The following is a 15,431-nucleotide window of genomic DNA, read 5'->3' as shown; positions in this document are numbered from 1 at the left end:
TGGATTTTTCCCTTCTGTGGACTTCAGCTCACAGGGCCCACAGACTCTTGATTTAAGGGTGATTAATAACCCAGCAGAGCGGGTCCGGGGATGAAGCTCAGTGGTATGCTTGGCTCCGTATATAAAGCACAACATAAAGACTGGGCCTGGTGGCAAGCAACTGGTGGATACAGAAAGATACAGGGGTCAAGGTTGTCCTCGGTTACCTAGAGTTTGAGGTTAGCCTGGGCTGCCTGGACTCTGTCTCAAACAGTAAGCACACGAGTCCTTTCGTCATTGTCTCAGGTTTTAACTCTTGTTACTGGTTTTCAGCAACTCCTTAGAAAAGGAGATGTTTGGGGCCATATTTGGAAGTGGATTTCTCTGAATTCTTCCTCTTTCTGTAATGGTATCGTAACTGGGAGTTTTAGGGCAGAAGCCCTGGCTGCTGAAGCCCCCAGCAGGCTGAATGGGACACATGTCCTGACAGCTGAGAGACAGTCATGGTAGAAAATGAAGAGATGTGGTAGAAAACATGCTGGAGGAGGAACAGATGTGGATGTCCAGGGACCAGAGTTCATCTTCATGGCACACGTGCTTTGTGTTTAAGCAAAGGAAAAACTGGGACAGGAGGACAGGAGGTATTGCTGAGCGTGCAGCCCTGGTCAGGGCGTGGTTGGTTTCATCACTGGTTTGGGCTCCGGTGTGGTTGGCTTCATCACCGTCTCCCTCTCTGGCTCAGCGAGGAATTCCAGCAGAGTCCCCTAGTGCTTAGGTCAAGCTGGTTCCCAGGAGCTGATTATATCTTCAAAACCTCACCCCCGTGATAATTGCCCCTGTCTGGGGTGGGGTCCTGCCTGGCCAGCTTTTCCTGGTCTTGGAATCCAAGGTGACTGCAGATTTATGTCAGTGGCTACCTCTGTGCCCTGAGAGGTGGGGGGTGGGGAGATGAGGCAGTTAGGTAAACAGACGCTGCTTGAGTGATTGGCACACACTGTGCAGAGGGGTGAAGCGCACTGGGCATCTGGAAGAGCCAGAGGGAATGAAAGCAGAGCTTTCAGGCTCGTGCCTTACTGTAGCCACCCCGTGCTCTGCAGCAAAGGGAGCTTCATATTCACGTTTAGTTTTGTACATCTGCGTGTGCGCTTGAGTGCAGGTGGCCAGAGCAAGCAGAGTGCTCCAGGCTAGCAGGGGGCTGGAGTTTTAAGCAGCTGTGGGGTGCCAGACCTGGACCTGGGTCTCCTGGAAAAGCAGCAGGAACTCTTAACCACCTAGCAATCACTCCAGCCCTCGAAAAAGCAGGCCCCCTTCTGTGGTGCGGCCCCTGGCCTTTACCTCATCTGCTCCTGACTAGGTTGTTTGGGGTTTGATCTCTTTGGAGTTCACCTGTGAAGTCAGGCAGCTATGAACAGCAGGGGATGGTCTGAGGTGGAGGGTGGACGACCTGTCCATACTATCATACGCTTTGCCCTTTGCCCTTTACCCTTTCACATCAGGTTCTGATTCGGAAGTTAGGTCTTTAGTTCCAGGGATTTTTCTTTTTCGGTTTTCTGAGACAGATTCTCATGTAACATGGACTGGTCCCTAACCCATCACGTGGCTGAGGATGTTCAGAAGTACTGATCCTGCTGCCTTCACCTATTGAAAGCTGGGATTACAGTCACCTCATCCTGGGGTTTTTCCTGAGTTCTGCTATCATTGTGGTTTGAATGTGAAATGTCCCCAACAGGTTCACGTGTTTGAACACTTAATTCCCAGCTGGTGGCGCTGTTTTAGAAGATTGTAGAACCTTTAGGGAGTGGAGCCTTATGGGAGAAAGTTGGTCACTGGGGTTGGTTTTACAGTCCCACTTCCTAAATAGGAACATACTGTAACTGTCCACCTCACATTCCTGCTGCCATGCCTTCCACGTCAAGAGGAACAGTAACCCTTTCAACTTCGAGCCAAAACCAATCCTCTTTCCCTTAAGGTGATGTTTTTGTCTAATATTTAATTTCAGAAACAAGAAAAACCACCGAGACAGACGGGGTTCTGGGCTGCAGCTAAGTTGACAGTGTGCTTGCCTAGCCTGCACAGTGCCCTGGGTTTACTCTCTAGCAGGGCATAAATTGAACATAATGGTGAGTGAGAGACAGAGGGGCAGAGTGAGCGCTAGTCCATGTTGCTACATTGGGAGGAAGAGCTTATAGTTTTCAGGGAGCTGAAGCTTTGTTTACTTCTTTAGCTTGGCCTTTTAAGAAGATTTATTTACATTGATGCAGACCCATGTGTCCATGTACAGCTGTCTCGAGAGGCTTGGAGATAGAGTTGTACGTGAGCCCGATGTGGGTGATGGGAACCGGACTCAGGTCCTCTACCAGAGCAGCACGTACTCTTGACTGCAGAGCATCTCTGTAGCCTTTTATGGCCTTTCTGAGACAGGGTAGCCTTCACCTCAAGCAATCTTCCTGCCTCTTGAGTGCTGATATTTTGGCAGTGAACCACCCCACCTGGTTTGAACCTTAGGTTTACATAAAGGAGGAGGGGCTGAGGATGTGGTGCAGTTGGTAGAGGGCTTGCTGAATATGTACAAAGTCTCAGATTAAGACTCTGTCCCTTGATGTCACATACCTGTAATCCCAGGTAAAAGGTCATACAATCAAGGTCATTCTTGATTGCAGAGTGAGTTTCAAGCCAGGCTGGGCCACAAGAGATGCTGTCTCTAATTTAAATAAAAAGTAGATAGATGGATGGATGGATAGATAGATAGATAGATAGATAGATAGATAGATAGATAGTCAGATAAATGGAAGAATTGAAGTAGGCTGGAGAGACAGCTCAGTTGTTTTGGAGCTCTTGCTGCTCTAGCAGAGAACCTGGGTCTGGCTTCCAGCATCCGTATCAGGCAGCTCAGAATCACCCGTAAGTCTAGTTTCAGGGGACTCAACACGGCCTCTATGGACTCCTGCTTGTATATGGTGCATATACGTATTCTCAGGCACATGCACATAAAATGGAAAGAAAAATGAAAAAGCAAAAACAGTTGGAGCAGGGGACAAGATGGGTATATAATTAAGCAATCCTCATTAAGGTTGAGGTTAAGCCCTTACTCTCGGGATCTATTAATCACTGTCATCACCTTATGGGAACCAATCTAGTTCCTACAGGAAGATCTATCTGCTCCAGCATATAGCCTCTTCATCATAATCCATTGCTTTTAAATTTTTCTACTTTCAATAAACTTTGAAAAATTAATTTTAATTAAAATATACCACAACACTTTCTCCTCTCCCTTTTCTCACTGCAACTGTTTCTCAAATTCATGGCCTCGCTACTATCTCTCTGTATGTGTGTGTGTGTGTATGAGTGTGTGTGTGTGTGTGTGTGTATAAAACAACCCAAAGAGTCAGGCTAGTGTTGCTTGTGTATATAATTTGTGTATGTATGTATATGTATGTAGTGTATGCAATTTTAAGGCTGACTACTTGGATAACAAATTAGGTGGCTTATCAGTGGGAAAGAACAACACCCCCTGTCTCAGTTGTCTTTAATTGCTTATGGTCTTCATCTAGGGCTGAAGTCCCATTAGATTTCTCCTTTCCAACTTTTGCAAGCCTATTGGTGCCGTCATTGTTTGGGTCTTTCGCAGGCAGCCTATTGTTGAGTTACCGTGGTTGTAGCTTCCTTGTCATCTTCTAGGGGGCAGTCTCACAGCTGACTTCCTGATCCTCTGGCCCTTGCAACCTTCCTTGCCCCTTTTCTGTGATGTTCCCTGGCCTTAGGCACAGGAGTTGTGTTATAGATGTATCCACCAGGCCAGGGCACCCCAGGATCAGTTGTCCTCCACATTTTGGCTAATTGTGATTCTCTGTGGTGGTGTCCATCTGCTACAAAAGGAAGCTTCTTTGATGAGGAGTGAGAGCCACACTTATCTGTAGGCACAGGGACAAATTTTAGCAAATGCAGCCAGAAATTGTGCTGGTCCAGTTAAGTGGAGGAAGTGTGCTCTCTAAGATCTCACCGGCCCTCAGTCATTGTCTGGATTTCCAATAGAGCACGATCTTCCTCCTGTTGAGAAGGCTTTTGGTCCAGTTAGACACCTGTTGGTTACCACCGAGATATGAGTACCACTATTGCAAATTTGGGGATATCTTGCCATGCTGGTCATGGTTATGGTTTATAGGTGTCACAGCTGGGCAGCAGTATTAATTACTTCTTTCACTTGGCAACTAGCATAGCACCTTTTGGTACTATGAAAAGTAGACCCCGGGGAGGAGGCTTTTGGTCAGCTCCAGCTGGAAAGAAGATTTCTTAGGCTTGGTGTTGGGATTCTGTTAAATATTGCCTATGGATCACGTGGAGAGCATTTTCTGCTCAAGTGGCACAGCTCCCTTTAATATATGTAAGCACCATATGCAATTTTAGATAATCCCTCATGGATTTTTCTAACATCCTTAAGTGTTACTTGCCCTTTCTGCCCCCATCCTGCATCAACATTCCTCCTTGCTCCCCAATTAAAGCTCTCCTCCCCATTGTCCCCATTTCTTCCTTCCCATCATGCATATTCTGAGATTCCTCTCCTAGTCCCTCCACTGAGGTCCATTTTTTACTTTCCTGGTTTCTGGGGTTATGTGTGCACATCTGAAGATTTGGAGCTAGTAACCACAAACACGAAGGAGAACATGGCATTTGTCCTTCTGGGTCTGGGTTCAATATAATATATTCTAGTTCCACACATTTACCACAAATTTCATTTTACTTTTCTTTATGGGTGAATAGTATTTCATTGTGAACACACACCACATTTCCATTATCCATCCATTATCGGTTCAAGGTCTTTTAGTTGTTTCCATTTCCTCGCTTTTGTAAACATGGAAACAGTGAACATGGCTGAGCAAGTGTCTGTGGAGACAGATGTCAAGTCTTTTGGGTTATATGCTAAAGAGTGGCATAGCTAGGCCACAGAGTAGATTTCCTTTTAGCTTTTTGATGATTGTTTTCATTCTTGAGGATGGCGTGTACTTTGGACATCCTGCTTGGAGGTGGCTTTAGTTCCTTGTCACAGAGATGTTCACAGATCAGACCTGGAACTGAGAGGAGTTATGCCTTGAAAAGGGATGAAAGGTTAGTCAGACAGAGCCCAGCAGGGGTCTGAGCTGAGCTGTGGTAAAGCAGACAGACAGGAAGTGAAGGTAAAGATGCCAGGCTTCCGTGCTGCTTTCGGTGACGCTGTGGTCCCCGGGGTGGGTGGGCAGTCAGTGTTTTTGTTGTTATTGTTTTGTTTTTTTTTTTTTTTTTTTGAGGCAGGGTCTTGTTATATAGCTCTGGATGTCTTGGAACTCACAGAGATCCACCTGTCTGCTTCTGGAGTGACAGGATTAAAAAATATTCACCTCTATACACACACATACACATGACTCCGAGATAAAGTTTCTCTCCCTCATCACCCTCAGAGCACCACGACCATCCTATGAAACAGCCATTGCTTCATTTAGAACTTTAAAATGCTAAGTGCCCAATTTCATACTCAGTTGTATGGAGTTTACAAATGGATCTCTTGAAGGTGGAGGAGCTTGATGGCACATGCCTTTAACCCCAGCACTAAGGAGGCAGATGCGGGCAAATCCCTTGGAGTTCCAGGGCAGCCTAGTCTACAATATCGAGTTCTACACAGAGAAACCCTGTTTCAGAAAACAACTGCAACAAAAATGATCTCTCAGTTGTGTGATGTCCCATGTCTCTAATCCCAGCACTCGGGAGGCTGGGACAGGAGGATTTCTCTGAGTTTATAGCTAGCCTGGGCTCTAGTGTATAGACCTGGCCTTAAAAAATGATCTTAATCTTAGAGAAGGTGCTCCTTGGGTGGTCATGAAATGTGTTAGAGGGCTCTCTAGATGGCCCATCCCTGAACAGAGAGGGCTGAAAGCTGGGCAAGGACACATCTAGCCCCTTGCCACCTGGGGCTCAAAGGCAATCTGATGACTGTCACATTGCAAGGGTTATACAAGAATCAACCTCCACTTCTCTATTCAGAGGAAGAGTGAGTCCTGTCACACAAACCCTGCTCCCCTACCTCTGTCACAGCACAGGCCACCTATTGACTCAGCCTGTTTCCTTGTGCTGTAGGCCTCTCCATCCCTGGAGACCTTTAAAGACAGCATTCTTGCTTTGTCTAGTGGGGACTGAACAGGTTTTTCAGAGCCCCCTGCCCCCACTGCATTACCCACCGAAATGGTAACAAGCCTCTTGCTTGAAGGACACAGTTCAACTTAGCTCCTCTCTCCTTAAACAACCTCTCTTCTCCCTCCTTCAGAACCTAAAGCCTAGAATCTGCTTTTGCTAAACACTGACATTGTTTCTGACTACACATGACCACTATAGTCAGGTGGAAAGCCTGGCACCCCTGCCCTCATTTTGAGTCTGTTTCCTTCGTGTGGGGTCAGGTTTCTTCTTGACTCTGCCTGTCTTTATTGTCTACCGGGTTTAGAATGACACAGGAGATTCTAAGCATGTTTTTGAGAGCCTTCCTAGAGAGGTTTAAGTGAGGGAGAGCCAAGCCGTGATGTGGCTGGCACTATCCAGTGGAAAAAGCCAGCTGCGCAACAATATCTAGGTCTCTGCTTCCAGACTATGGACACAACTTGAAGAGCCAGCTCATATTTCTTCAGCCATGACTCCCATCGTGACGGGCTGTATCCTTTCAAACTCTGATCCAAAAGAAATTCTTCTGTTCGCTTGCTTTTTGTCAGGTAGCTGGTCACAGCAATGAGGAAAAGTGATTAATATATAACCCATCCTATCCCTTGGCCATGCTGGAGCCACAGAGATGAGTCACTGTCTGTCTCTTACTTTTTTCCCTTGGAGTCATTTTGGGTGCCAATCAATAGGACTGATCTATAAACACCTTTGTGACAAAGGACCAAAGCCCCCCTTCCTCACTCCCTCCACCCCAACTACATGGAGTCTGCAGGGCAAATTGTCCTTGAAGTGAGAAGCTACATCCTGTAGTAGATCTTTTAAGAACACAAGATTGGACCCCTTCTGGTCCTGATAGGGATGAACAGATCTGAGGCTATGAGGCAGGGCCACACCCCAACCTGGGTTTCTTATGCTAATTCTTCCTCTCTTTTAACCTAAAGCTCATGCCTTGAATGCTTGCAGTGGCTCAAGCTAGTAATTCCAGAATTCAGGAGTCTGAGTCAGGAGGATAGCTCTGAGTTTGAAACAAGCCTAAGCTACGTAGTGAGTTCCAGGACAGTGAGACACTGACTCAAAAAACAATGACGACAACAAAACTCACACACCCCACTAAAGATCATGAGAGTACCCCAAGTTAACCAATCTTTCTTCCCAGTGTGGTAATAATCAATCTCCCCTCTATGCTTTTCCCCATACCTTGTCTGTTTAATTGGCACATTGGGATTGGTGCCAAGCTCAGCTTGAGCAAATGCCAGAGCCCAGGCTTCTGCCCTAAAAGTCCAGTTACTAAGGCAGGCCCAGTCACTTCTACACTTCCTGGGAGTCAAGCCCAGGAACCCAGCAAAGGGGAACAAATACTCCAGTGAAATGAACCTTGGCCTGGAAGTCTCAAGTTCTCCATTCAGAGAGCACTCTGGCTTTGGAAAAAAAAAAAAAAAGTCTCTTGACAAATCTAACTTTATTGATAAACCATGAAAAAGATATATTTATTTCATTTTCTGAACCAAATTGCCCATGGGTTTTTTTTGGTTATGCCAAACTTTCACCTCCTTCATGTATTTTGTCAGGTGCATGTGGATGGAACGGTAAGTTGAGTGTTTGTGCAAGGAGTAGAGCGTAAGGAGCACAGGTGAGTTGTCCTCACCAGTTATGGAATGTATCTCCTTTCCCTACCATTACAATACCATATAACTAGACAGGATGCTGTGTGCCTATAGCCTCAGCATGGAAGTAAAGATGGGAGTATTGAGAGTTCAAGGTCACCCCCGCCTACATATTAAGTTGGAGACCAGATTGGGATACTCATGACACCTAGTCTCAAAATGCCAAAAGGGTGTGTGTGTGGCGGGTGTGTGTGTGTGTGTGTGTGTGTGTGTGTGTGTGTGACTTGTCAGTTAAGAGCACTAGCTATTCTTCTAAGGTACTGTAGTTCATCTACCAGCACCCGAATGACGGCTCACAACTCTCCATAATAACTCCAGTCCTGGGGAGGGGGGATGTGGAGAGGTCGGCGGGAGTGGTGGAGGGAGGTCTCACATTTTCTTTCGGCTTCTTCAGGCACACTGCACTCACCTGGTGCATTAATATGCAAGTGGGTAACACACACACATATAATAGAAATCTTAAAAAAAATCTAAAAAAAATTTTTTTTTAAACACAAAAATATCAATAAAATGGAGAAGTGGAGGAGTTGTCCTGGATGACAGGGCTGTCCCTTGGCCTTCCTTCACCTTGCACCACTCCAGGCCAAAGGAACAACAGTGTTTGCTCCTATTTTCACGAGTTCCCTATTGTGTGGAGCCTTCGGGGCTCTCTTTGAAACCTCACTGGATGGTTTTGAGTGGTAATTCCCACCCACTGCAGGGGGAAAGCAGTTATATATTAAGGAAAAACATGGTTTAAACAGATTGGCAACTTTACTAACAGAGTTAAAGGTCTGAGGTAGAAAGCTCAGGCTAACCAGCGGTGTATTGGATACTTGCCTTACGCAGGTCCCTGAGGTAAGGGACCTTTGCAAAGGTCCCTCTGGCAGTGTGGAAGAGGCCCTGGGTTCAATCCCTAATAACACACAGATAGTTTCTATATTTCCTGCCTTCAAATTCCCCACTGCTTAGTTTAGGAAACAATCAATGCTCCCCTCCCGACCCCAATCCAGGGCTGAGGGTTAAAGGGTGAAACTGGACAAAGACATAAAAATGAAGAAAGGGCCTTGGATGTTTGGGCTGGTGAGTGTGTTTTAGTCTTAGGAATCTCAGAGCTCCGAAAAGTCCTGTAGAAGTTTTACCAGGAAGGTACACAAACAGTGGGTTTGTAAACAGTAAGAAGCAGATAAGGGCCAGAGAGAATCTGGGACAGAGCGGAGTCTGGGGGATCGGGGGATGGCTCAGCTGGCAAAGGCCTTTCTCAGAGAACCTGAGCAGAGGGATCAAACTGATTCCGCAGGTTTCCCTCTGACCTCCACAAACCCCAGCTGGCCCAGTATGTACATGCACGGTAATAGGAAGTTACGAAAGAATGGAGTCTGGCTGTCTGATTCAAAATAGGGTGAACCGGGTGAGAAGGGCCAGCCATCTCAGAGTGTCTGTTGTAGAAGGCACCATCACAGCACAACAGCCACCATTTTCATTAGAACAGTGGTCAGTTACTTCTAAGAAATCTGTTGACTGTTGGAGGAAAGGTTGGGAGAGTCCATAGGAACTTACTTGAGATTCCAACTGCTTTCTTCTAGACCCCATTTCCTGTGGCCTTGTGGTCTTAGAGTGCTAGGGTGTATGAAGCGTAGACTCCTAACTGAACGGGGGACTCCGTTTGCACAGCTGGGAGGAGATCTCCATCCACCAAGGGTATGTGTCTGCTTCGGGTCGCCCACGCTCCCGTCAGTAACCCCTCACACATGTTCCGTGTTAAGTTCAGGAATCCTACGGGTTGTCCAAGATGGACTTTGGCGGAATCAAACTCTGTGGTTGGAGCCCTAAAAGGAGGGTGTTTGTTTACAGTCTTCTCAGGGAAAGAACTCCACCAACAGTACTCCAGAGGAAACCTAACAGTAGAAACTAAACATCATGCTTAGGAAAGCAAAGTCCATAGCAGTCTACCAACTCAGCCCCGAAGTCCTAACACCCCGGAGGCTGAGGCAGGAGAACTATGGCCAATGGCCACCACCGAGGTATGTTTAAAAAAAAAAAAAAAGAACAAGGAAAACAAAACAAACAAACAAAAAACAAGACCAAGAACAACAACAAACTAACATTGAGATGCTGACCTTTGATCCCAGGACTCTGGAAGGCAGAGGCAGGTGGATCTTTGCTGTCGAGGCAAGCTCGGTCTACAGAGCGAGGTACAGACAAACCAGGATTACGTGGTGAAAGTCTCTCTTAAAAATCAACCAACCAACAAATGCAACAACAACAATTAAGGTGTCAAGTACAGGAGATTTCCTTTTTTTCCCTCCCCACATACAATTTCTTTCTTCCTTTCTTTCTCCCTTTCTTTCTCTCTCTCTCTTCTTTCTCTCTTCTTTCTTTCTTCCTTCCTTCCTTCCTTCCTTCCTTCCTTCCTTCCTTCCTTCCTTCCTTTCTTTCTTTCTCTCTTTCTTTCTCTCTTTCTCTCTTTCTTTCTGCCCTTTGAAGTCGATTGGTCAGTCAGGGGCATTCCCAGCTGCTGGTGATGGACGTGCACACAAGTACTCTCGAATCCCAGATCCTTCCTCTGGGAAGGTGGAGGGGTTGGGTAGAACCAAATTTAGCAACCGGAATATCCTGGCTTTTGGGAACCGCGTCTGGCGCTCGGATTTGACCCGAGGGAGACAGGGTCGCTATCAAAAGACATTTTCCAAAGAAGCCCCCTGTCCTTGTCATTTTACGGTTGTCTGTCGATTGCGTGTAGCTTTCGATCGCCATAGACGGCGAATTAATAACGCGGGTGCACGGACACCGCGCTCGGGAGGGCCTAAGATCAAGAAGTGCACGGAAGGATCCCGGACAGCACCAGCTTCCCGTACAGGGTGCTCTGCAGCATCCGCCGGGCTCCGCAGTCACCGGCCTCACGATCCATTGGCTCCTCCGGATTTGGGAACAGGGCCCCGCGCAGCCCCGACCCTGCTCGCTGGCAGCCAGCAGATGGCTCTCGGGCTCTCTCTACGGTTCTGTCGACCTCCCTCCAGACGCAAGCGCCTGCTGCGCTGGAGCGAGGCTGCGAGGAGGGGCGCCGAGCACGGGGCCGCCGCAGCAGTCAAGACAGCAGCCACCGCAGCCGAGCGCCGCGTCGGTCCCCGGGCTGTGCCCCGCGCCGGGCACCGTGCGCCCAGGCCCGGAGGCCGGCCGGGGACCCATGCGGAGGCCGCTCTCGCGAGGCGGGGAGGAGACGCAGGGGGACCAGGAGGAGGAGCAGGAGAGGGTGAAGGAGAGGAGGAGCGGGAGAAGGGGAAGGAGGAGAGCAGGGCCGGCCCGCCCCTGCCCAGCCCAGCCCGCAGGAGGCCGGAGACCAGCCGGGCGGCCCAGCCCTCGCCTTCCGCTTCACCTACGCCCAAGGTGCGGCGCAGAAGCCGGGCTGCGCGGCGCCCGCCCGGGAGGAGCCGGTGCTGCAGCCGCCTTGCGTTCGGTCCCCGGAGCTCCGAGCCCAGCCGGCGGCATGTAGAGGCGGCCGCAGAGCCAGCTCAGATTTGCAACTCTGAGGATTTTTTTTTTTTTTCTTTTTGGTACTGCGGGCGCGCGGCAACCTTGGATCAACGCCCCGCTGCTCCGGCCCACTCTCTCCTTGCAAGCTGCGGTTTCCTGGCGAAAACATTAAAGGGTCTGAGGAAGGGGCGCGGGGCCGAGACTCAGAGTGGGACCCGGGATCTCCCCGCGCCCAGTGGGCAACCATGACCGACGAGAGCTCCGATGTCCCCCGGGAGTTAATGGGTAAGCCTGGCGCGGTGGCCGACTGGCCATTTTCCTCTGCGCACACCTCCTCTCCGCGTCCCTCTCCACCTCCGTCCTCCCGCAGAGTCCGGCGCCCTCGTGCGCGAGCGATGTGGGGTAGGGTCGCCGGAGCGGGGGGCGGGGGGTGGGGGCTCCCAGAAGTTTGCCGGCCTGGTGGCCGCGGGAGCTTGGTGCAGAGAGGGGAGGGCGTGGGGAGGGATCGGGAGCCCTTGGAGGGCTCCACGGGGATCGCCCTGCCCTGCCCCACCAGGTGGGTCAGGTTGGCGGAAGACGGAGCTGGAGGGGCGTCCCTTCCAGCCGCCAACCCCGCGGCCTCAAACTCTGGAAAGTCCGGGAAAGCCTAGCAGGGGGATGCCTGGCGACAGCGTCGTAGGTCCCCTCGGGCTGCTGCAGGCACCCTCCAGGAAATTCCCGTCTGGGGCTGCCCCTGTCGGTGACGGCCTCAGGGATGGAGGCGCCCGCACAGCGTCGGGACCCGGCCTGGCAAGGCGTGGCATTGGGGAATTGATCTGGAAGCGAGAGGGTTACCCGGCTGACGCCTCCTGCGTGTCAGGAAACAGAGTTAATGATATCATGATTAATCTACTGACCACCCTCAGTCTCTTCGGGAACACGTGTGTGGTACCCTGTGCCGGGTGACCAGTTGCTAGAGGCCGTTGTTGGGCGGGGGATGGGGTGCCCTCTTTTGGAGCGGAGGGAGGGTGGAGAGAGCATTGACTGGAATTTAAATCTTGGGGCTTAGTTTTATCTGGAAAGGATAAATGGCAGAAGGCAGATGGGCCGGGAGTGCTGGGAACCCGCGCTCATTCTCGTGTGGAGTAGGTTTTGGCTTGCACTAAGGTGAACGTGACTGCACCGACATGCTTGTAGCCCTAGTGACCAGTATTCCTCGCGATACCGTACTGGGCACATTAGGCGCCCAGATGTTCGCTGGGTGCCGACCAGGAGGGAAAGTTCTCACCGCCGGTTCAGCGTCAGTCTGGAATTTGCCCCTCTGCGGTGCTTTGCAGAGTTGATACCTGAGAGGACTTGGTGCCTCCTCTCCTCCGCCCCCCCCCTCCCGCAAAACTGCTCACTCTGCAGGTGAAACTTGGCGGGAAGAAGCTGTGGCTGGTTTTGTATGGAGCCCTGCTTTTGTGGAATTGAAAACACGGCGCCGCCACCACCACAACAAAACATCTGAGTGAGGTATTCTTGCACACCCCCTATTTTGTCCCAGGCCCTCTCCTCAACCCTCAAAGTCTCTCTGAGACATCAGTGAGTGAGTGGCCCATCCGGTTCTGGGTGTTTCCAATACCCTGCCCGAACAGGAGAACCGGAAACCGGCCCTGGAGGCTCCAAAGATGTCTCCGAGGGTAGTCGATTTTTAGAAAATTGTGTAGTATTGTCCTGGGACCCGAAGTTCAGGCGATTTAGACTAAAGATAAGGTGTGAACGCTGAAGTAAAAAAGGCTCTGCTGTCTGTCAGTGGTTCTCCTCACTCTAGTATGCTTAAAGGGAGAATTTGACCCTTCTTTTGAAAGGAAGTTTTGTGTTTATTCAGAATCGTGTACTGGTGATTTTGGAAGGGCAGTGGCCAGCAGGACCTTTCTCTGGCTAAACCATTTGGTGTATCTCTCTACCTTCTGTGATTTGCCTGATAGCGTTTTGTTCTAGGCCTTTACGTGGTCCAGTTAGGCTGTGGTGGGGGTACTTGCAGGTTGGGTCTAGTTTCAGGAGCTCACAAGAGTTCTGCTGATCATTTCAAAAAGGCGGACTGCAAAGGTCTCACTGTATTCTCCTAAACTTCTCTCTCTTTTAAGGTGTGTAAGCTGTGTATAATGTATCTTTCTGATTAAGATTTTTTTTTTTTTTAAGCTAGGGAGTCTTGTAGCCCTGGATGGTTACCAACGCACTATGTAGTCGATTCTGGCCTTAAACTAGTCTCACTCTCCCTCCTGCCTCAGTCTCCGGAATGCCAGTTTACATGTGTGAGCACTTCTTGGCTATTGTGGAACTGTTTTAAATGAAGGACAGAGAGAGAGAGAGAGAGAGAGAGAGAGAGAGAGATGAGAGAGAGAGAGAGAGAGAGAGTGGCCCACACTTTTAATCCTAGCACAGGAAAGACAGAAGCAAGTGAATATCTGTGAGCTTAAGGCCAGCTTGGTCTATACAATGAGTTCCAGGCTAGTCAAGACTACACAGAGAGACCCTGTCTCAGAGAGAGAGAGAGAGAGAGAGAGAGAGAACAAGAATATTTATCATATGCCCCTTATCACCACCCAGAAGCTGCTTTTATCTTGGGGGTTGTGACCTTTCTTTCCTTTTATGTGCATGTAATAAGCGAGTTTCAGTGGCCCCACTTCCCACAAGCCTCTTAGTGGGGTAATACTTGTTGCTTTGGGTTCTGAGGAGAGTAGCTGGACAGCGAGCTCCCAGTCAGTGCCCAGTCCCCCCACAGGCACCCTCTCCTAATTCTGCCTCCTTGAGCCGCAGTCTCTTTTTCAGCCTTCTCTTTCCCTCTCTCACCTTTTCTCCACCTGCTGCCTAGCTGTTGCCTAGCATAGTGTACTTTAGTCCTTATAAACTAGAACATCTACATTGTACAGAGTAAAAATTCATCACCTTAGTGGACCATATTGGACACCTCACTATGGAACCCAGAGAGGCTCGTTTCCCGAGTATTCAGCTCAAAGTTCTTCTGTTCCAAAACTCCGTCTGCACCGTCTACTCCATCTATGTGGTGTGCTGGGTGAAGATTCATTTAGTGGTATCTCTAGTGGCTTTTGCTAGATGGTAACCATCAAAGAGATAACAGGGCTGCTCAATCCCCGAAAAGTCAAGATGCCTATCATACAGAATAGAGAGCTATGAAAACCTAGAATAGGGAGCTGGGGTTTGAAGAATACCCTTTTGTATGTACTGAGAAATGGAGTTAGGAAATGTGAGACCTGTGTCCTGCAGGCACTGGACTCTTCTTCAAATGACCTTGCCTCCAGCCTGGAGAGGTGCACTCAAGGTTCACTAAGGCCCCTGTGGTTAAGAAGGCCAGGGGTAGATTTTGGGTGAGATGCGAAGGGTCTTCTTGCAGTCGTCCATGGGGCTCAGGATCTGTGCAGCAATGGATTTTGGGGGAGATTTACACCTAATTCTCTCAGAGAGCTGGAGAAAGGCAAGGTGTCTGACATAGTGGCCAGTGAAGATGACACTGAGTTTGATTTGGGACAGGTTCAGGTTGGGCAGCTCATGAGAGTCACAGGAAGGCATACTCTTTCTTCCAAACTTTGAAATCTTTCCTTTCCAATTCCTCCTTTTCCCTGACCTTGACATCCATGAGCAGAAAAGGAAAGAGCCCTTCTTTGACTATAGCATTTGAGGGGGTCTCAGTGTCAATCTGGTTCTTTGAATGGACGTTTCCATCTCCCAGAATCCTCCAGGTTTATCCCGGTGACTAACAGATGTTGAAATTTCTATCAAAAATAGGTAAATATAAACAAATAGAAAAATAATATTCGAGACAGGGTTTTCTTGTTTTATCACACAGGCTTGTGTTGGTTTATGAGACTGAACTGATTCATCTGCCTCAATCCCGCCAAAGAGTTGGGACTTACAGGCAGGAACCATCAAGCCAAACGGAGGTGGGAGTGGGGATTGATCTCAGGACCTCGGTTATAACAGGCAAGGGCTCTACCACCGAGCTACACCACAGCCCACTGTTGCCAAGACTTTAATATCTGGAACCGGAGAGGCGGCTCAGCAGTTAGAGGACTTGAATTTGGTTCCCAGACTCTGCCTCAAAACAAAAACCTCTTGATGCCTGACAACCATCAGGCTTGTTAATCAAGCCAAAGGAAAGGAAAGCGCCAACAATAA

The 15,431-nt window shown here is 49.1% G+C and overlaps 1 protein-coding gene across 3 annotated transcripts in view; it reads left to right on the top strand.

The window, feature by feature from the left end:
• Nucleotides 1-11,034: 11,034 nt before the first annotated feature.
• Carmil1 (capping protein regulator and myosin 1 linker 1) overlaps nt 11,035-15,431 on the top strand; it is a 269,047-nt gene continuing 264,650 nt past the window's right edge. For 2 of the 3 annotated variants that reach the window (XM_055614493.1, XM_055614492.1), the window contains exon 1: nt 11,036-11,558. In XM_055614493.1, coding sequence (XP_055470468.1) covers nt 11,519-11,558 — 40 coding nt within the window. In that variant the 5' untranslated portion in view covers nt 11,036-11,518. Of the gene's footprint in view, nt 11,559-15,431 lie in introns of all 3 variants that reach the window. The other variant, XR_008720958.1, reaches the window with a different exon arrangement.

Source organism: Psammomys obesus, unplaced genomic scaffold (genome assembly GCF_907164565.1).
Source record: "Psammomys obesus unplaced genomic scaffold, mPsaObe1.curated_primary_1811, whole genome shotgun sequence".
NCBI lineage: Eukaryota > Metazoa > Chordata > Mammalia > Rodentia > Muridae > Psammomys > Psammomys obesus.
Note: the sequence above shows the minus strand (reverse complement) of the source record. Positions and strands in the feature narration are given on the sequence as shown.